This window comes from Thamnophis elegans, chromosome 5 (assembly GCF_009769535.1).
Source record: "Thamnophis elegans isolate rThaEle1 chromosome 5, rThaEle1.pri, whole genome shotgun sequence".
Taxonomy (NCBI): domain Eukaryota; kingdom Metazoa; phylum Chordata; class Lepidosauria; order Squamata; family Colubridae; genus Thamnophis; species Thamnophis elegans.
The window spans coordinates 27,337,903-27,361,328 of record NC_045545.1 but is presented as its reverse complement, the minus strand read 5'-3'; the positions used below and the strand labels follow the sequence as shown (position 1 = coordinate 27,361,328).

The following is a 23,426-nucleotide window of genomic DNA, read 5'->3' as shown; positions in this document are numbered from 1 at the left end:
GGAAAAAACTAAGGAGGAAAATAGGGGGGGGGGGGGAATTCTGCCTACTAGGTATTCATCTGGCTAGTGTCCTCAGCCTGATCAGCTTCAGCACATTTCACTGGTTGTGAGCATGTGAGTGCCCAAAAACATGATGTGCAGAGGCCAAAAACGGTGCGTGTGGAGGCCTAAAACATAATGTGCAGAGGCTGAAAACACGCTGCAAGGAGGCAGCAATTGGTGGTGATGTGTTCTGGTGATCCCAACAGCCTTGAACGGGTCTCAAACGGAGTGTTTGGAGGCTGAAAACGCAAAGCACAGAGCCCAAAAGCGCAAGCCATTGTCTGTGGCAATCTCTGCAGCCAGGAAAAGGACTCATGGAGACCGAAGGATGGGGGCCGGCAGGTGGGCAGGGCTACATTCAGAGTATAAGACGCAGCAAAATTTTTAGCCTCTTCTAGGGGGGGGGTGTCTTATACTCCAAAAAAATACAGTAATTGCTTCAGGATGAAGGGAGACAGAATTCAGCTTGTAATTTGCTGAATTGTTTTGAAAGAAACACCATTGTTCATTTCTAATTTCACCCCAAAAGTATCTCTCTATGGAAGAGTGTTTCCATCAATCCCCCAAGAGATTAAAATTGCTATTTAGAAATAGAATTTATTTCATGTAATTTGAAATATTAGCAGCCATACTTCAAAGGGGGCAATCTTTGGCAACTTCAGACAGACTGCCATTGAGCATAAACTAAAAGCGTCCTCCCATTTATTTTTCTCCCACTTCTTTCTTTGGGTCATCTTTTCCCTTCCATATGTCTTTTATCCACTCTTTCTTTCAATTTCTATTTTTAAAAATTCCAAAGACAACAGGAAAAACAGGAGTTATGTTACTAATATATATTTTTGACTCAGGCATAAATGGCATTTGAATAGACCTGCTGGTGTCAAGTTATCTACACTATGCTGCATACCTAGTCCAAAATGAGCAACCAGAACAACGGGAATACTGTTTGAGATGTCAAAGTTAAGTTTTTATGAACCTCCTCTATAGCACACAGAGGTGTGTGGTGTATTTCATGCAAGCTAGAAATCAAATCAAATCCAGGCTTCTTTTTCTAATACTGCATCAAGGCTTGAAAGAAGCTTCCCATGAGGGCAATGGCCCACTCTTCCTGCAAAACCAAACTGCTGCCTAGGAGCAAACCAATACTTACAAAGAGTTCATTTTTATTAGTGAAAGTTAGTGATGGCTGCTTGACAGTGTTCAGAAAGCAGCACTCCATTTTTATAGATAATGGCCACTGTTTATGTCCCCTTGCACAATTGTGTTTATTTAAATATAAACACTTACTTTCTATTCACAATAGCCCAGTCTTCTGTATAACTTCTTACACAGTCTCTCACATGTGGGTCCATTTCACTGCAAATGAAAGAGATGAAACAAGAAAGAGGTATCACTATTTTTTTTAGACCACAAAGATTCCAAAAATCTTATTTCTTATTGGCCAACAAATCTACTTTGGCCACCTAATGAGAAGGAAGGACTCAATGAAGTAGAGCCTAATGCTGGGAAGGATTGAGGGTAAAAGGAGACGACAGAGAATGAGGTGGCTGGGTGAAGTCACCGAAGCAGTAGCCGTGAGCTTAAATGGACTCCAGAGGATGGTAGAGGATGGGTAGGCCTGGAGAAACATTGTCCATCGGTGTCGCAATGGGTTGGACAAAACTTTGCAGCTAACAAAAACAAATCTAAGTAGTCTCCACCATACAAATATTTATCTTTTCTTTTCAATTCATGTTCCCCCCCAAATACATTGAATATTCAGGATAGTTAACCAAAATAAATTTAAATAAACAAAATACTACTATTAATTTCAATGCCTCCCTTTCCTTAATTTGAAATTTACTAAAGTATAACAACAGAAAAGAAGGGCAAAGTAATGGTAAATGATTGTCAATAAAACTGACATTGACATGTCATGAATTCTTCAAGAACTTGACATTGAAAGAGAATTTTCCCAAAAAAAATCCAATGAGGAAGAAAGAAGGAAGGAAGTGCATAATACAGTGGTACTTTGGTACTCATCATTAATTGGTTCTGGGAGGCGTGATGAGTTCCAAAAGCAATGAGTACCAAGCAATTTTTTCCCATAAGGAATAATGTAGTAAGTCACAAGGGAATTGACATCAACAAGTTCTAATACTAGGGTACTATTGTATACATAAATCTCAAATATACATACAGTACATGGGTATCCGTGTGCGATCTGGGTACATTTTCCTCTCTGTTTCTTACCTTTCCTCTGGTACAGCTGACACCAATGTTCTGCATTCTCGAGGGCTGTAGATGACTTCAATATCATCAGAAGGAAATTCAAACAAGTCTCTCATAGGGCCAGAATCCACTGCAAGTGGATGTGTAAGAAGGTAATCTTCCAAATCCACTGGATCCACAGGCTCAGTAAGAGGTACCTATTAAAAATGAAAGAGATGGGGGGGAAAAGAAAAGTAAATGTCCAGGTTTTAAATACACATTCGTTTTTCCCCTATTGCTTATTGGGTCTTTTCCTGCATCTAAGCATGATGCAGAATGGCCATTAAATATGAATATTTTTATACTATATTTGAACCTGCTAGATTATTGGGAGACAGAAAAAAAACAAATTTGTAATGTAGCACATTTAACACCCCACACTTCCAGAAAACTTAATCCTTGCAAACTTTAGTCGTTGTCTCCCAGATATTGGGTTGGAATGTTCTTTAAGTACTGGTAGTCCTCAACATATAAGAGTTCACTTAGTGACCATTCAAAGTTACAATGGCATTGAAAAAAAGTGATTTATGACCCTTTTTCAGAGTTATGAGCTTTGAAGCTCATATGATCAAAATTCAGTTGCTTGGCAACGGATTCATATTATGACCATTGTGTGTTTCAAGGCCATATGATCACATTTTCAACCTTTTGACAAGCAGTCAATGGGGAAGCCAAATTCACTTAACCAGGTTAACTAACTTATCGACCACAGTGATTCTCTTAACAACTGTGGCAAGAAAAATCATAAAGTGGGGCAAAACTCACTTAACAAATGTCTCACTTAACAATATAAATTGTGATCTCAATTGTGGTTGTAAGTCGAGAACTGCCTGCAGGAAGAGAAATAAAATTAAATACTATTTTAAAGGCATGATCAATAGATCCGATCAAATTGTTAACAACCTATTCTGAAGAGACATAATGCAGAAACCTTGTTGAAAATGTCTCAATATCTGGATGGAAAGTCTCTTAACAATTCCATGTCAACCATATGAAGTTTCATGCCAAAGTGCCAACATAATGCTAGTTCAGGTTTCCCAACCTGGTGCTCAATCAATGCATCCAGCATGAACTCCCCAAATCCCTCACATCATTTAGTTGAAGATTTTTAAGGTGCAGAAGTCCAATACATCTGGAAGGTAGCAGAGTAGTATAAGATGATTTATATGGATGCTCTTATTCCTGAGCTATATCACTTTCTATTACACTACAAGCTTAGGCATCAAGGTGACTCTGAAGACAGATGTTTCCACCCTGAAGCAAACCAAGTCATGAAATCTGAGAAGTGCTTAGCTGCAATGTCAGGTTAAAGACAGGCCTCTGAGGCAGCCCCTCTACTATTTAAAACTAATTACAGATGCAAAACAAAGCCTCAGATCTGACTTTTCTTCTGGTGAAAAACCTTCAAGCAAGTTTTTTTTCAGATCAACAAGGGAAGTATGAACAGTTACTGCAAAGCTCCAAAAAGTCTTGTCTGGCCTGTCATATTTCAGATCCCCCCCCCAACCTTATGCAAATTTGTATTTGTGCTAATGAATATTTTCATCCTAGAATTTGTTTTAAGTGGGGGGGGGGGGGAATCTGCTTTTATGCAATTTATATCAGCACAGTCACTTTGCACCAGAGGTCTAAAATGTTTCCCATCAAAACCACCTGAACATTTTCCCACCAAACCCCTTCTTGGCCTTCATTCACACATTTAGCATCCCGTTGTGTAATTGTGTGTTTGCACTCTCTCGTTCCCTTTCCTACTATTATTGTTGCTCCAAAAGAGCCTTCAAAGACTTGCCCAACCCTTTTCCCAAAAGAAAAAGGACTGTTCAAATAGAGAAATAAAGTTGGACATATTAAGAGCCCTGATTGTGCAGTAGGTAAAGTGCAGTATTGTAGGCAAACTCTTAACCATAGCCTGGAGTTCGATCCTGACTGAGCTCATAGTTGACTCAGCCTTGCATCTTTCCAAGGTCGGTAAAAAAAGAACCTAGATTGTTGGGGGCACATAATACTTACATTGTAAACCGCCCAGAAAGTGTTGTAAAGTACTATGAAGTGGTATATAATCCTAAATGCTTGCTATATCATGCCAGATATTATAATTCGTAGTGCCATGATGCACACTCCTCTTTGCCTGCCTCGATAACCATGTGTGTTAGAAATGCAGCTGGAGAAAAAAATGGAGAAAACTATCTTCATTGTACACAAAACTGTCATAGATCTGCTCCTGGAACCTCTTTCTAGATGGGAGTTCAGAGGAGGAGAGTGAGTTTGAATCTGCAAAGGAAAACTGTGGAGCCAGGTATTGGTCAGGATCAAGACTCAGAGAACGCTAGCTGATGGAGCAGCCTCAGGTAGGTCAATCTGACCAGAAACCGGCTCCAGGCAAGGACAGGGGACACCTGCAGCCCATTAGCAACGAGGAGGCGGTGGAGTCCATACCTCCTTCTCATCCAAGGGACACTTAGAGCAGAGAGGAGACTGATTGGCTCAATGCTAGTCAGCTAGATTACGCATGAGGAGACAATCTTGCTTCTCCTAAAGTGCTGCACCAGCGTTGCCTTCTTAACCCTGAGAACTTGAGTGTTGCTGGAGCAACATGCCTAGATCTGTGCCTTGTGTGCTCTTGCAGTGTATCCTGGCCTGTTCAACTCCTGGACTGCTTTCCTGGACAATCAGTTACCCATTGTGAGCTTGGAATTCGGGCCTGCGTGACAAGGGTGCGTAAGAATAAAAAATTATGAATATATTCATCAGTACATTTGGCACCATCTCCCCCCCCCCCCCCCCAATGGGTCTGTGTCTTACTATATGCAACTTCGCTTTATACAAGTTTGGGAAAACATAACCCAAGGGAGGACTTTTGTATGAAGAATACAGACCATTACATTACATAAAAGCTGCAAGGTGGCAGATGAGTGTCCTTAAGCTCAGACTGCTAAGGAGAATTAGAAAGCAGAAATGGAATAATATATAAAGCTTGCTGTATTGAATCAGGGCTTAAACCAAGGCCTAAATGGCATGATTATCCCTATGTGTAGCTCTGTTTTATTTATTCGAACCTAATGTGAAAGATGCTGGAAAAAGATAAATTATTTTTCTCTTTATATAAATCAATATATTACCCATTAGTACAACTGTGTAATGAAAGAAAGATTAATCCCAATATATATATTGTGCACATATACTTATCTGCAGGTTATTGGGCTGATCAGACAAATGATCCAAAGGCAGCATTGCACACATTCTATTTACACATTCATAAAAATAGCTGATGGTTAAGCATGTAGATTTTTAACAGAGGACTACATGAATCAGCTATGCATGTAAATATTGTATTCAATTAATCCCGCAGCTTTGAATTCCTTTCAGATTTGTGTGCCTGTTCAGAGGAAGGATGAATGAATCATAGACTACGGTAAAAGGATGTAAAGATAATATGTACAAAATCTTTTCCAACAGGGAAGTATGAAATGTACACAGGACAATAAGATTTTTATTTTAGATTCAGACAATGTGCCAATATTCTCTTCAAGGACTGTATAACCTTTACTGACTAGGAAGAGGGTGCCGGTCACTGAATCATTGAATTGTAGGGTAGGAAGCAGGGTTCAGGGTCATCTAGTTCAACACTCTGCCATAAACCGTTTTTGCCCCAGAACAAAAACTCCATCCTGAGACAGCAAAGCTCAGAATTTTGTAAAATGTCTCATTTTTGCTCCTGTGTTTCTTCAAATGACAAACATAGCTTGAAGACATAAAACAACATAAATATCAAACTAAGAAACCAATATTAATCTCACCAACCTGGCAATCAGATGAATTAACTGTATAACACAAAGTCATAGCACCAAAGAGGATTTACTGGTAGTTTGTATTAGCTTATTGGAAGAAAGGTAGAGAGAGATTTGGAAAACAGCCTATCTCTTTTCTGGCTGAAACCAACGGTAAAGGGAGGTGGTTTTGAAATTGTTTCACCCAATGGTAATTTTCCAGGTCTTGAATAATGCATGTACAATAATTACACATACACACACCAAGATTTTATCTTACGCAAGCACCTTTGCAGTGACTGTCCCAAACTGAAACTTCTACTTACATACAAGTACAAATTAGTGCCAGTATATACCCACAGATGCTCCTTAAAAATAATTAAGCCCCCCTCCAGTTTAAGAACTACTGTTATAAGAGATTTGTTGATATCCAGATTCTATTAAAAATAATAGTCAGACCTTTTCTTTCATAACTGATTGTCGTTTGGTGAGAATCTCTCTTATTCTTTGTTCAATAGAATTCCACAGAAAAGGTCATTTCTTTAGTTTTAAAGATAAGTAGTTCACACAATCCAGAAAATGAAAACTAACTTGCAACTGGCAAGGATATTCCAAGTTAATTTTCTTTCACGGTTTTTCATGGAAAGTCAAATTGATTCAATGTGTTATATTTCTCCTTTTCTGGCGTCAAGGCTTATCCATTGTGCTGTTTCATATGCTACATTATGTGCAGTAGAATCTGGCACATAGAGAATGTTGTGTTCTTAGTAGGCACTACAACTATTTCTTCCCTTTACAGGCCTGCAAAGACTTGATTTCATATGTAAATGTATGCATGAAAAACTCCCAATACTACATTGAAAGTCATTTTAAAGCAATCTTAAATCAGTATAAATGTGCAAATGGCCTTTCACAAAAAATGAGATACAAGTTTATTAGATAAGGTTTATATACACTATCATCTTCCTAGCCTATTCTTTGAGAATGCGGAGGAAGAGTTACCGCTGCCAATGCTTACATTACAAAATCCTGTCTCAAATGTTTATTACTGGACGATTACAAGGACGTTGAAGCTTTTTGCCTTTAAGGCTCTGTTAGTCTTCACTGCTATAGTACCTTGCAAGATTGAAAATAAAACTCTGCTTATCAACTTTGTCCTTCCCTGGATGTCAAACACAGTATTTTGATGTATTTTAATGCTTTTCCCAATCAGCCATTACTTGTTTCTGTTTGGTCTCTTACCTGCCTGCCTATAATATCACATGAGGAATGTGTTAGCTAAGCGTATCTATCCATTATTCCACCTATACAGCACTGTTATATTTCCTACAGCTGTTTTCATTTTTAAAACTGTCAAGGAATTTGATACATAAGCTGTTTTGTCAAAACAAGCTCACAGTGTTGCAGATGGATCAACGTCGCTAGCATAATCTATATAGCCTGTATGAGAGAATCTCAGTTGCCCTTATCTTAGTATGATGTAAATGTTCTTCTCTTCTTTTAATATAATTTTAACTAATTGTTAAGATTAAGGAATACTTGTGTAATGGTTATTAATTTGTAAGAAGTTAATGAAACCAAGTGTAAGTCCAACAAAATACAATTTTATAACATAAAGCAATCACATAGCAATAGCACTTAGACTTATATACCACTCCATACTACTTTGCATCACTCTCTGAGCAGTTTACAAATGTCAACAAATTGTCACCAACAATCTGTGTCCTCATTTTACTGACCTTGGAAGGATGGAAGCCCATCTTTGAATTCTTTAAATTCAATTCAAATTCACATGTACACATCATTATAATTGTTACTGTTGTTATATTCCCCAACCAAACGTTTGATTCTCCCAAATATAAGTATTTATAAAGATGTTGTGAAGTCTAAATAACATTTTTATACTGGAATTTATTTTCCAAGAATTACAAAATTAAAATACCTCATATAATCTCATGTTAATAAATTATATATATCAGGGGTCCACAACTCCCAGACTGCGGCCCACTAGTGTGCTGCGGCCTTTTTGAAACCATGTTATGGGAAAGTGCATGTGTGCAGATCCACTAGCGCAAGCAGTGTTTGCTCACGTGTGCAACTCCATTTGCCTGAGCTGTGCATGTGAAAGCGTACACCTACCACTTGCACAGAACCATCCCCTCCCCACCCCCAGCTGGGCCACCAAGCCAGAAAGGTTGGGAACCGCTGGTATATATCATCAAATATTTGGAACTGCATTATAGCTACCTTGGCTAAGTTTTAAAAAACATTAAATTAATTTTAAAGTTAAACTTAAAAATAAAAAAATCTAAAACAGGTTAAATCTAATTTGTACTTAAAAGCAATATCACAGTACAACTCAGAAGGAAGTCATACAAGATGCAGGAATTATTGGGAGTCAAGTTTTACTCAAGGGGGACTTTAGCACTGAATAGACCAGAGGTCCATTGAGCTTTTATAATCTTTCCCCAATGCATTATTTATTTACACGCTTCCTCGCTTTATAGCCCATCTTTCTATTTAACTGAATGTGCACAGTGGCTAAAGTCTTCCAGATATTTTGTGGTATTGCTCCCATCACCCAATCATATAGCCAAGGTGGCGCAGTGGTTAGAGTGTGCAGGCTATTTTAGCTGACTGCTAGCTGCAGTTCAGCAGTTCAAATCTCATCGGCTCAAGGTTGACTCAGCCTTCCATCCTTCTGTGGTGGGTAAAATGAGGACCCAAATTGTTGGGGGCAATATGCTGAATCTGTAAACTGTTTAGAGAGGGCTGTAAAGCACTATGAAACATTATATAAGTCTAAGTGCTATTTCTATTGCTATTCCTGGCCAGAAAGTTGCCAAGGATGCCATTACATTAACAAGGTATTATTTGAACTGAACTAAATAGCTAAATGTTTTGTGCATAGACAGGTGGAGGCATATGGAAATCTAATAAACCTCTTTTAATATAGGTAGTCTTAAATTACAACCACAATTGAGCCCAAAATTTCCATTGCAAAGTAAGACAGTTGTAAATTGAGTTTTGCCCCACTTTAGGACTTTTCTTGTCACAGTTGTTAAGTGAATCACTGCAGCTATTATGTTAGTAATGTGTTTGTTAAGTGAATCTAGCTTCCCCAATGACTTTGCTTGTCAGAAAGTCACAAAAGGTGATCACATGACCCTGGGACACCATCATAAATGCAGGCCAATTGTCAAGTATCCAGATTTTGATCATGTGACTATGGGGATGCTGCAATGGTTGTGTGAAAAATAAGTCACTTTTTCAGTGGCATTGTAACTTTGAACGGTCATTAAATGAATGGTTGTAAGTCGAGGACTATCTGTAGACATACAGGCTACAAACTCATAGGATGGAATGCCAACCTCCAAAAAAATCTTAATCAATATATGGAAAAACTAACATTTCAGAAAGCATTTCCTCTTAGTATACATTTTTCCCTTTTTTGGTGCCGTAGTTCCAACTCATCAGGAGCATTCCGAACATAGGAGGTACTTAAATACTTCACAAAAAGTTAAGCCTCATAGCTGAAGAGATTTGTTAGTTTGCTTCTTAGAAAAAGCCTTCTGCTAGAAATCTAATTCTTTTGTGCAAGCTCCAATTCAATGAGGAAACCTTTAATTAACCTTTGTTTCTGATTCCATCAAAATCTGGAAACTATGATTACCACACTGAAGCCAAAACAGCATATTAAACCATACTTTTGGTAACCATAGTTACTAAAACAAGGGAGTAATCTCCTACTTTAGAAAAATTAAGTTAACTTTCTGGTTGGTAGACTCACAACAGGGATGCCAAAGATTTCAGTCCTCTTGATAAATCTTGCTCTAATTCTAGTACCCCACTGGGCAATGGCAAATGTTCAAAGAAATGTCTCAGAAATGAAAGAAAAGAGTAAGAGTCGTTGACCTTTTCATATTTCAATAAAACAAGATTTAACAAATGCACTGCCTTTTATTTAATTTCAATCTGACTTTTACATTATCTGTCAGGTGATTTGTGGTCTACCATATAATAGTATATGAGTAGGCCATTCATTAAATTTACTGTCCTGTCACAGATTGCATGAACTAAGCATGAACACACATAACCCAACTGCTAGCAATTAAAGAATTCAGTGGGATTAAGAAACTGGCTATGCATATCCTTATTCTCATTCTGAGTAGGAATTCTTTTAAAAAGGAACATTCGGAATATAAAACCTGATTTATAACAACGGGAACTGCTAAGTTTATTAGCAAGCAAAGTCAGGATTGCTAGCTCCCTCTATTCATTTGCTGGAAATGTATAGAAACTGTACAAATGATTTAGGATTCCAATAAAGTGGCAAACCTGTAGAAGATTTTATTGTAGAAAGTAGTACTGTAGTCACTGTACACACACAAACACACACTGCTACCTTTTTCTTTCTAGGGGGCTACATTCAAATGTCACTAATTTAACTTTAAGCATCTTCCTAAATAAAATTCTAAATAACTGGCTAACATTGTATCCTAGAAGCAGGAGTGGGATTAAGCTGGTACACACTGGTTCGGGCGAACCAGTTGTTCCGGCAATCAGTTGGCCCCACCCACCAGCCCCTGCTCTATTCCGTTCTATATTTCCTTTGTTTGAAGCCCAGCTGATCAGCGCAGCTAAGTGGATTTCCTCGTTTCAGTTGTTTTACTCACCGGGGCTGCAGGAAAAGGTAAGATTTAGAACCGATTTTAATGCAATGTGCACATGTGCAAAGTGCACGTGAAGCAAACCAGTTGTTACACCGGTTGAATCCCACCACTGCCTAGAAGTCTTCATGTCTGCTAAGTGACTCCATAAGCATACCAACTTATATTAAATTAGAATAGAGATTAGATAGGTAACATTCCTATACCCACATTCAATGTAACCCCCCTGATTTTTAGGGTTTAGGAATTAGATTCACTATCTAACTTGATTAGGGAAAATTTGGACATAAGAACCCACACACCAAATCAAAGTTCTAATATGCATTGGTATGCCCCCCTTGCTCAACAAGCCTATTGTTAACAATAAACAAATTGCAAATTACAGGACAGAGATAAAAAACCCAAACTCAAACAACAAACAATGCTGTGTAATCTTGCACATTCCAAGAATCAGTAAATAGACTAAATGAATCCAGAAAATTTCCCGCCGGCTTCAACTTTTGCTGTTACGCAAATAATAGATTAAAATACCTTTTGTACTTGGAATCCTACAAATTCCAGTGAAATTCATGAACCACAAAAACATAATTATTCTTAAATTTGAAAAGATAAACTTGATCTGATGATAATATACAGTGGGCTTGCTGCTTATAAAGCTAAGAAATTACTTACACTTGTATGGTGAGAAATTGTGCCCCCAATATTAAGGTTCTTGAGAAGTTGTGGGGATCCTCCATATTGCCCTGAAATCTGTTTCCGTACTTCAGCTGCCACAGTTCTAGAACAAGAGAAGCGATGGTACTTAAAACTATAGAATTCATTACTTTCATCAAGGAAATAAAATATACAAACTTTACAGGAAACAATAGCATATTCAGTATATTAGAAAGTTATAACAATATAGTGAAACCTTGAAACAACAGACTTTGCATGCAAGGAACCAAATTCCACCATTAGATTCATTATTTTACACAATTTCCCCACTGTGAAAATAACACCCTTTGTATAATGTCATTGCATCCATATCACATGACACCATCTGTATTATATTATTTATATGATGATGTAATTTTGCAAATATCTTTTACTGAATCATTACCTTAACAATATAAAGGATGTAAATAATATAAATTGTGTCACATTGGATAATGTCATTATACAAATGATATCAAATTGTAAGAGGGATATGCTCTTCAGTTTATTGACCTTTGTTACTAATGGGCACCCCAACCTGTAATTAGTCCATTAAAGCATTTAATTCTATTGATCCACAACTGGATCAACTAATCCAACATGCAGAACAAACTCTGTGGCATTGTTAAAGTTAGTGATGCTACAATCATACACTCTAAACATTATATAAAAGTCAACTATTAGAAACAAAAGAAAGCTGATAAAATAATGACACTTAAAAGAGACCTATTCTAAAATTCTGCATTTATATTTATAAAATTAGGGTTTCATTTCATAATAAATGAAAGAGTGGTCATATGTTATTTTAACTTACTTAACATGTATTTTTATCACTAATTTTGTATATACCACATAATGATTAATACCTATAAAACTTACAACAGTGGCAATGGGTTTCATCTTACCCAGGGTAATATGAAACAAATCCTCCACATCTTCTCTTTGAATGTATGTGATTAATGGATTAGTATATTATTCAAACTTTTGTATTAAAGGATCAGCAATTCAGCAGATATCCATTGTCACTAAGGCATGTGTTGAAGTCCAATCCACCTTAATGCTTCTAAGTTAGAGGGCCAAAATATTACATGGGTTCTAGGGTAAATTTGCCAAAATTTCTTGATTTTCATTCCAGCTAGTTCTAAGCTACAATATATTTATTTTTATTATTCCTTAGATTTTTTATCCATTAGTTTTATAAATAACTCATGGTGGTGAACATACTTAATATTCCTGCCTCTAATTTCCCATAACAACTATCCTATGAGGTGGGTTAGGCTGAGGGAGAGTGACCCAGTCAGCTTTCATACCTAAGGTTGAATTAGAACTCACACAAATTGCCATTTTTTATTTCATGCAAATTTAACTACTGTAACTTAGTAACATCCTAAATAAGTTGGTTAGCATGCTACGATTTAAAAACTCTTGGTCGGTGTTATATATGAACCAGGACAAAGTCCTAAAATTCAATATGCAAATATAAATACAAGGTCATAAAGATAATTAAAATAGTGTTAAAAAATAATGTACAATGCATCAGCCAAAAATTCAAGTAATGCATTTTAAAACTAATTCTTTTATATCTTAATAATCAATATTCAGAGCGCCAGAAGTGAGTAGCCTTTTCAGAGTCTAAAATCTCCTTTGAAAGGAGATTTTAAAGCCTTTAAAACAGGGGTTCCCAACTGAGAGTGCTCGCACTCCCTGGGGGTATGAGATGATATTCTAGGGCAGGGGTCAGCAACCCATAGCTCTTTCATCCCTTTGCTGTGGCTCCCTATCGCTGGTTGGCTCCACAATTGATAGGGCTTTCTGTTAGGACAGGTAGAGGAAAAAGGATGTCACACTAAGAGGAAACTATGATGGGGGAACTGGACTTTCAGTCGGGTCCATAATTGAATGGGGGCTTCCAGTTAGGACATTTGTGGCCCTTTGAGTGTATAAGATTGCCGACCCCTGTTCTACCAGGGTGCAAAAACTTGGGTTTAAAAGTTTCTAAATTATAGTGTAGTATGCATAATTACATGTATAAAATTATTTACTTTTGAAAGGGGTGTGAGAATATATCAGAAGCATTCTAGGGCTGCGGGGTAGAAAAAAAGGTTGGGAATCCCTGCATTAAAACATGAAATTGGCAATACTTTTCATCATTGAAATAATCAAGCTAGGGAGAGGACAAATAGCTAGCAATGAAGATGACTAATTGCCAAGAATAATGAATTTAGAAGACAAACTATAAGAGGAAGAAATATATTCATAACCCTAGAACCGTGATGGTGAACCTATGGCACACGTGCCAGAAGTGGCACGCAGAGCCATTTCTCTGGCATGCGGACCCATCACCAGTTCCTCTTCTGGGTTCAGGCACAGCAGCCAGCTGGTCTTGACGCGCATTGGCATGCCAGAAAGCAGAAGTGGATCCGCCCGGTGTGCACGTGCACGCTAGGAAAATGGTCTTTTTGTTTCCAGGGTGCACATGCACATCAGCCATTTGGAGATCTGGTACCTGGCGCGCATGCACACACAAAAAACAGCAACAGGAGGAGCAACAGCCGCGTGTAGCAAAAGACGCGGAGAGGGGTTCCCGGCCATCGCTTTTTAGTAGAGCTGTGATCGGGACTTCCCTCCCTCCCCGCCTGAGCGGCCTTCTTGCATAGCCCCAGCCCTCCAGCCTATGGCTTATCTGTGGTCCGAAGTGCCTGGCTGGCTTGGGCGCCCCAGAAAAGCTGCGACAGCCACAAGGTGAAAGGCAGGAGCGGCTGGCTGGCCCCTGAAGCCACTCCCACACCAGCCAAAAGCAGCACTGTGACAGCCGCCGGGGGTGAGGGGGCGGCAGCGGCAAGGACGGGCTTTCCTCCCTCCCCACCTGAGCGGGCTACTTGCACAGCTCCAGCCCATGGCTCTGATGAAGATCCATGGTCTGGAGTGCCTGGCTGGCTTGGGAGCCCCAGAAGAGCAGCAGTTGCAGCCACAGGGAGAAGGGCAGGAGCAACCAGGAAGTCACCGCAGTTGCTCCCATGTCAGCGAACCGGTCTATCGCAGGCCAAAAGGGAGGGGTCATGCGTGCATGCGCAAGGTGTGCATGCGCACATGCACAAGGGGGTCGCGCTCATAGCATTATCGGTATGACACGCCCATGTATGATCCCCTTGCACTCCCCCCGCTTTTGGCACGGGAGCCCAAAAAGGTCGCCATCACTGTCCTAAAGCGTGATGTCTCCCCTTAAAACTGATTGACAGAAGATTCAAAAGATAAAAATACTTCCTCATACCACACAATATATACCCTTACGAACATCACTTCCACAAGAGAGGTTGATGGCTTTTAATTTACTGTCTATGGTATTAAGGGATGATTTTATAAATTACAACTGCTGTAGAATAGTTATGAGAATTAACTCAGAATCAGAAAATAGTAGTTCTAATCTCAGGTCTATGAATACATACAATCCCTGATTTACAACTGGTTGTTTAGCAATCATTCAAAGTTATGATGGAACCTATCCACCCCCGAGCTACTTACCATGCAGTTTCAAAGTTCTGATGGCCAATGACTACTTAACGACAGCTGCTAAAAATGTCATAAAACTCGGCACATTCACATAGTGGGCCGCTTAACAACCATCATGACTTAATTAGGCTGGGCTCAATTATGGTTGTAAGTCAAGGAGTACTTGAATAATATGTTCCGTTGGTTCAAATGTCAAACCAAGTCATGGTTTGTTAGTCATGAATTGTCAAATTAGCAAAAGTGGCTACGCTCACAAATAAAATAATTCTACAGTTCAAAAGGACTCCAACATTGAGCTCATTACATGATCTACTTCAGCATGTCCAAGAGATGATCACCATCATCTATCTCAGGCCTGCCAAATTGGCAGCCCACAGGCCAGATGTGTCATGCGCATGCCACGCTCATGTCATGGCTCCGCAAAGGCAAAAAATGCCATGCTACGTCACATGAGCTAACAGTTCATACTGTCTTTAGATATTAATAATTTCTCCTGTTAACTAGCCTGAACCTACCGCTTTGTCATTTTAGTTCTTTTCCATATGATAACCTTCAGATATTTAAAGACTGCTACCATAAATGTCTTTTATAGGCTAAATATATCAAGATCCTACTTCTTTTCAGGATTCAGTTTCTAGACACCTCATCATTTTGACAGCCCTTCTCTGAACCTGCTCCATCTTCACCATGACCCCTCTCAGTTCTAATGTCAAGAACAGGACCCAAGAAACCAAGTATGCTTTATTTAACATGAAGAATAATGGAAGTATTGCTTCTTGTATTCTGTAAATTCTGATTACAATGCTTCTGTAAATGCACAAAGGAAAAATAAAAACAAAAAAGGGAAGAGTTAGAATGGAATAAAGAAGTTGAGAATACGCATGGCTCCGTTGAATGATAAAGTGAACAGGAATATTCCAAAAGACTGCATTTAGTTCCAGTTTGCACTGAACCACACAATAATCAAGAGAATGTATGCTTACATAACAACATAAAAATTTCTGAGGAACATTCCTTAAGGAGCTCAAAAAAGTACCACCCATGTACAAGAAGGGCATACTAGCAGATTTCAGGGCAGCTCAACATTTGCAAACTACAAAACAAAAGCAAGCAAAACAAAAATGCTCTGGAAAAAATGCTCTAGAAAAAAATGCTCTAAAGAGGGAGTGGGATGGGATGAGAAAGGAATCTGGTTTGAGAAGGGGGAAAATAGCTGAGTCAGGAAATAGAAAAGTGTCTGTAACCCTCAAGGAGCCGCGTTGCAACATTTTGTTGCAGAATTCTACTTATTATTGAATGATGTTGAGAAAAAATGAGTTAAACTACAGAAATAAATATTTAAAAATATAAAAGAAAACTGGCCGACTCCTGAACTGTGAGGCCCAGAATTGATGGCAGTATTTCAAACAGTCTGACCAGAGAAAAGTAGAATGGAGTAGAATGGAGTAATCTTGGAGTAGAATGGAGTAATATTGTAATTTCTTACAATATTGACTTTGTGTTCCTCTTAATATACTCCCGAGATAGCCTTTTCTTTTTTAAACAGCTTAATTCCACTGCTAACTCATATTTAACTGAACTGGCTGAAAGGAAATTTAATCTCTTTTGCTTGTATTAAAACCAAGACAGCTCATTCCCAATTTACACCTTTCATTTAACCTTTCCATATGCATAATGTTAATTTTTTTTTCATATTCCATGCCATTCACTTCAGCCCATTACAGGTAATCTTTGACTTACAACAGTTCATTTAGTGACAATTTGAAGGTAAAACAGCACTGAAAAAATGCTGATGTTTATGACTTGACACAGATGTGGGCTGGAAAAAATTTTGAGATCAAAATTTTCCACAGACAATATTCTACTTCAGGCAATTTTGGCAATTTCATATCTTTTAATCTATTCTCTCTGTTGCCCAACATTGTTTACAATATAATAATTTTTCTCCACATATCAAAGCTTTTTTCTTGAATGCAGAGTTTAAACTTGATAAAAAGGTAGTCGTAATTTTTTTTCACATCAAGTAATGTTGCCAATTACCTGTGTGTAGACTACATGTATATTGGAATAAATATGCTAATTTGAATTGTGTTTGCATACTTAGATACAGACTTGTATCAACTACAGCAATAATATAGAAAATATTATTCTAGAACAGCTCAAATGGTGCACTCCAAGTGCAGAAGATTATAGCTTTCAAAATGTTCCACCAACATGGTTGGGTGGAAACTAATCTAATTCCCTCTGTGGATTTTGCATGTGATTCCTAAACAAGGTTTACAAACCTCATGGTCAATCTAGTCTTCTGAAGGGGAAAAAATGCACTGAATCATAATTACATTTAAACATAAGCTCACATAAAACTTTCCAGAATGTGTGCCATACCTACAATTAAGGCAAAAGAAAATACTCATTGCCAAATTTAACCATTTTGTTATAAAAACGTAAGAATAGTGCTGACAGAGTATAATTCTAAGGAACGACTGAAAAGAAACTCACGGGGTTGGATCAAACTGGGACACTATATTTGTTTTTCTGTTCATAAAAGTTAAATACCAAATTCCAAACTAATCTTCCATTTACTATTAAAGCCCCTGTGTCATAATACAGCCTGTTCTGAAAGATTTCCCAATTAGCAGAGCAACCTTTTTTAACTTCAGAGAAAGGAGAATTACAAAGATCATCTTCTGATCTTTTTTTCCCTCCCCAATAGAGGTAGACCTTGACTTACAATCACAATTGTAACAGTTTTCTGCCACAGTTGGTATGTGAATCACTGCAGTTGTTAAGGTTAATAACACAGTTGTTAAGTGAAACTGGCTTCCCCTTTGTCTCTGCTTGTCAGAAGGTTGCAAAAGGATCACATGACCCCAAGACAGTGCAACTGTCATAAATATGAACCAGTTGCCAAGCATCTGAATTTTGATCATGTGACCATGAGCAGGGATCTCCAACCTTTGCTGGCTGGGGAATGCTGGGAGTTGAAGTCCTCCAGGCTTAAAGTTGCCACGGTTGGAGACCCCTGACCATGAAGATGCTGCGATGACTGTAAGTTGAAAAAGAGCCATCACAATGCCATTGTAACTTCAAATGGTCACTATAAGTCAAAGACTACCTGTATGTGTAAACCATCTTTGTAGTGTTCCTCTGAAATCATAATAAATAAGATGCATGAGAATGTAATTATTGTTTCTAAAGAACTTTGCAACTGTAGTCTATTGTAAGCCATTTTACTATTTAAGATTCTCAGAATTCCATGAAGAGAGCCATCTTATTGTAAGGAAATATGATTATAAAATTATTAACACAATTATTTCAAAAGGTCTAATTAAAAACCCAGAATTCAAATGGTTGTCACTGGATCACTGATAAAAAAAATCAGATTTAAATTTTAAATATCTGATTTTATTTTTTTAAAATAAAATCATCGCTTTTTATCCACCCTGATTAGTGGTAGACAAAATGATACTGATGGTGATGATTGGTAGCAAAGGAACATAGGTGCCTCCCTCGGTGGCTGACTCTTACTTCATCAGACTCCATTTGTTTTAAATCCTTTTAATTAAAACTAATAATACTACCATGGTAACATGTTACAAGCAACCATTGTTATTATAGCCACCACAATTTTTAATATCAAGAATGCATCTTGACAACATTTTGGAAACATAAATGATACATGGCTCCAATCCAGTGCTTCTTTAGTAAATGTGCCTATATAATCCAGAAAAAGAGACACAGATAAATCCATGCAATGGAAACATTTCTGAAAGGATTGGCGTGGAAAAAGTAGCTGGGTTTTTATTTTTTTGTTTATTTGCTTTTATTCATAGCTATATTTTATTTTCTTGTTTCTTAGATTTTATTCATAGCTATATTAAATGCATGCATACATAAATAATAATTTATAATGCTATAATTGCAAATGTGCTTATCAGAACAAAAAGTTGCCTATCCTTAGTTTATCCCCTATTAACTTAAACCAGGATAAAGTCATTATTTCAATTCTCTCTTTATTCCTAAACAAACCAAGGCTTTCTGATCATTATACCTGGTTTAAAATTAAAGCAAAACCTACTGGCAATCGTGTAAGTTATCTGCTAAGCCTTTTCCATGGTAATTTGGTTAACTTTCAATTTCTGAAAAGTATCTTTCCTACAATGACAATAAAGAATTTACTAAATCAGGACTTTTCAAACTTTGTTTTTATTTGAGTAACCTATATCTTTTTCTCTTTTCTCTATTTAAATCTCTGAGATTCTTGAGGAACTTTAAGATTCTATGGAATTCAATTTGAAAAAATTGAATACTACTTTCAAAATGTATATATCACATGACAAAAAGAAATCTGCTTCATAGATAAAATCACATCCAATAACATTCACTTTGATTTACCAAAGAAATATCATTCTAATCTGCTATATCTTATGAAAATCATTCACTTGGTAAACATAGTTGTAAGGTCGGAAAATGACTGGAGGATCTCTTCCTGAATTCACATCTCTATTGTGATGAATATTTGTCTTATTTAATTGCTATATTTGGTGCTAGAGCAATTTAAAAAAAAGAAAATAAATAATAGTAATTAAATACATCCCTTCTCTTATTTCACAACACTTCTTAGGAAAGATTTCCTCATTTTTCATTTGCTGTAAATAGATTCTGTCAATGCTATTAGCACTTGTCATTCAGGAGAAGCAAAATAACATTCTTTCTTTTGAACAGCTATAATTAAAGCAATATTTGACCAATCTGGAGAAGCCAGTAGCTGAGAGAAGCAGGAAGTGTATAAATAAAATGTCTTGATCAGACACTACTCTGACAAAATGTAGAAAAGTTTGTGTTGAATCTGTTTCAATACCACTGTTGATTGGCAGAGAGTGGAAAAACCATCCCCATATCTTTTTTAAATACAGGTAGTCCTCGACTTACAACCACAATTGAGCCCAACATTTCTAAATGGGACATTTGTTAAGAGAGTTTTGTCTCAGTTTACCACATTTCTTGCCACAGATGTTAAGTGGATCTGTTTTCCCCATTGACTTTGCTTGACTGTCATAAAAGGGGATCACATGACCCCGTCACTGCAAATGTCGCACACGAGTCAGCTGCCAAGCATCTGAATTCTAATCATGTGACCTTAGGGGTGCCGCAACTATCATAAATGTGAAAAACATTCACAATCTGAGTCCTCATTTTACTGACCTCAGAAAGATTGAAGGCTGAGTCAGCCTTGAACTGGTCAGGATCAAACTGCCAAATTGCTGGCAATCAGCAGAATTAGCCTGCAATACTGTATTCTAACCATTGCACCACCACGGCTCTTGTAACTTTGAACAGTTGCTAAATGAACTGTTGTAAATTGAGGACTACCTGTATATACAGACGTTAATCCTGTTAATTTCAAGGGGCTTACTGGATTTGGCTTTCTTCTGAATATGTAATTTCCAGAATAAAGTTATTGACCTAATGAAATGGAGATTGGGAACAGAGGGTGGAAGAAATGGTAATTAAATTGAGGACTATCTGAATGGACTTCAACCTCCAAGATTCCCCAGCCTTCTTTTTGCTGCAGATCCCATATGCAATATCAAGATGGGCCAAGATGAAGAGAGATGAGACAGCATTTTATAAATAAAAATTTAATTTTGAATTATTTTATATGATCACAATCTTAAAACCAGACTCATGGATGTAAAGTTATAGGCAGATTTCTTCATGTAAGCAAAGCTGGAATATTTGCTAGTTGCTAACCAATCTCCTTAAACCTAACACATTTACTAGCTAAATAACAAGTTTTACAGAACACAGCAGGAATAAACTGACATAGACTACAAGTAATCCTTGACTTGCAACCATTTGTTTAATGATCATTCAAAGTTAGATCAACAATGAAAAAATTGGCTTATGACCATCTTTCACACTTATGACCATTGTAGCATCCCCACTGCCATGTGTTTAAAATTCAACTCTTGAAAACTGGGATGTATTTATGACAGTTGATCACTTTCTCTGTCCTTTTGGCAGGAAAGTCAATGATTCACCTAACAAGTGTGTTACTAACTGAACGACTGCAGTGATTCACTTAACAACTGTGGTCATAAAATGGAGCAAAACTCACTTATCAATTGTCTTGCTTAACAACAGAAACTTTGGGCTCAATTATGGCATAAGTCAAGGATTACCTCTACAGTAAGAATCTATTAGCCCCATTTCAGTTTAAAGGCATTAAGCTTTCATCCGACTGATGAAGTAGCTAAACTGATAAAGGATGTTGTTGTTTTGAAGAGGAGCTACCGGATTTCTGGGTTCTTTTCCGGGTTTTTTCCCAACAATATCTACAGTATCTACAATATCTACAGACTAGTAGGGTTCTTTTCCAACAATATCTACAGTATGAATACACACTTAAGTTCTTATTCTTATACCAAAACTTTCTAAAAAGCAGATGAAAAACTCTATAGAGTTTCAAAGGCAGTACCTTTGAAGGTACTTTATTAATGTGTCGGTGGCTATTTACAGAGGGTATATTGAAAGACAGCACAATTTCTTTCCATCAACATTCACATTTAAGAATGGAATATAAAATAAACTCTGAAGGATCGAATAGAAATAAAAGTGAAAAAAGTCAAACTAAAATAAAAGAAAATATGGATAAAATAATACTTTGAAACCGCCCGCCTATCATCTATCTCTATCTCTCTATCTATCTCTCTATCATCTATCTCTCTATCTATCTATCTATCTATCTATCTATCTATCTATCTAAGTTTGGAAGCCAGATTATACATACCACAGAATCTGAAACTTAAAAGTCTGGATTTCCCCCACCCCACTGATGTGCATGGGTGAAATTTTTCACTGAAAAAACGCTGCAGAGAAAGAACTTCAGGGAATGGATAATGCAACCAGACTAGAGAGGGCAAGACAAGTCCAGCATCAAGCAAGGCAGCAAAAAAAAAATTGTGAAGGGGATGTCTAACACAATTAGAGGGAGCTGCTTGCTATAAAAAACCCCGTGATTGTGTCTTTTAAAAATTAACAAGAAATCTGTTTCCAATTCCTCCTTATAACCCAAGATAGGCAGCTTCTCTAATTTCAAGGCCAAAGACCACCCCACCCACATCCATCCATCCATCAATGCAAAACCACAGCTCACCCTGTCCTTAAAGGACCGTCCTAACAGAACTGACTTGTGGGCAGCGAAACAGACGCAAATCCCAGGGAGGAACATCTACGTATAAAGCAAAAGGACAAAGGGGGAGGAAGGAGGTGGCGGGGGGGGGGGGGGGAGCACATCAACACGCAATCCTGCAAATCCCAAAGCTAGCGCCCCTTCAATGAGAAGAGCCCTGGAGAGCACATACACACGTACATATAGGCAAAGCAAGCAAGCTCGCTACAATTAACCCTAGGAAGGGAGGCGTGCTTCGGCATCAGGCTGCGCGCAAAATGCATCCGGCCGCCCACACGACGGCCTGCCTTTTGCTGCTGCTGCTGCTGCTGCATAAATCATATCCACGCCTACCGGATCGGGCTCCGGAGCAGGAAAAAAAAAACACCCCGGGGTAGCGACCGTCCGGTCGCAACGCCACGCGCCCCGGAAAACGACGCCGCCCCCCCGCGCGCGCAAGCGACGGCCTTTTGCACGGCCGACCACACAAAGCAATCCACACAATAGGCGCAATTCCCGGCCCTCCCCTTCCCTTCTTCCCCCAGCCAAGTCCCCGGAATCCCCCACGCCAGCAAGATCATCTCCCCTAGTGGGGGGGACGGGAATGCATCTCCCTGTTAGGCCCCTCGCGCAGTCCCCATGCGATCTCCCAGGAGCTTAGGATGCGGCTCCCTTGCTCTCCCTCCTCACCGCGCACCGGCTCTTTTACCTGCTGATCTTCTGAGCAAAGGCGCGGCGCTCGGCCATGGCCGCTTCGGCTTCCAGCGACCCAAAACGCTCCTCGGCTCTTCGCCGCCGCCGCTGCTGGAGAGCAGTCAAAGGAACCAGGAATGGGTGCCGTAATGCACCTGAACGACGCGCATCCCAAAGTCGTGGCGTTTATCCATTCCCGTTTCCAGTGAGAAGTGGAGGAGAAAGCTTATGCGCCTCTCCTAGCAGACATATGCTCCGTCACGGGCTCGCTACACGGGAATCGGTGGGTGTGGGCTACGGAGGAGGGAGCGGAGCATTTGCCTCCAATTTTTTTAAGGGATGTGTGGCTGCGTTGGAGCTGCACCCGGAGTTGAGTTGGCGGCTCTGGCTAACCGCGGAACTATGGAGAAAGCAGGAACGTCCTTCCCAAGTCCCTCCAATACCCCTGCCCCGAAAGAGAATGGCACCGATTTCGCTTAAAAATGCAAGGATGCAAGTCTGTTTTCCTGGAATCCTTGGCGGAGGTTTCCATTGAGAACAAGTGCAAGAGATCCAGAAGATCTCTTCTTCTAAGGGGGGGCGGGGATCACGCCAAAACCGAAAAAGCTCTCGAGGCGAAAAGAGAGA

General features: G+C 38.6%; 1 protein-coding gene across 4 annotated transcripts in view; it reads right to left on the bottom strand.

Moving 5' to 3' along the window:
• The window catches only part of DOCK7 (dedicator of cytokinesis 7), a 147,930-nt gene extending 124,942 nt beyond the window's left edge, over positions 1-22,988 (bottom strand). The window contains exons 1-4 of one of the 4 annotated variants that reach the window (XM_032218873.1): positions 22,816-22,988; positions 11,402-11,507; positions 2,275-2,450; positions 1,330-1,398 (exon numbers count right to left, since the gene is read on the bottom strand). In XM_032218873.1, coding sequence (XP_032074764.1) covers positions 1,330-1,398; positions 2,275-2,450; positions 11,402-11,507; positions 22,816-22,853 — 389 coding nt within the window. In that variant the 5' untranslated portion in view covers positions 22,854-22,988. The remainder of the gene's footprint in view (positions 1-1,329; positions 1,399-2,274; positions 2,451-11,401; positions 11,508-22,815) is intronic. The other 3 variants (XM_032218874.1, XM_032218871.1, XM_032218872.1) reach the window with 3 other exon arrangements.
• Between the last annotated feature and the right edge of the window lie 438 nt (positions 22,989-23,426).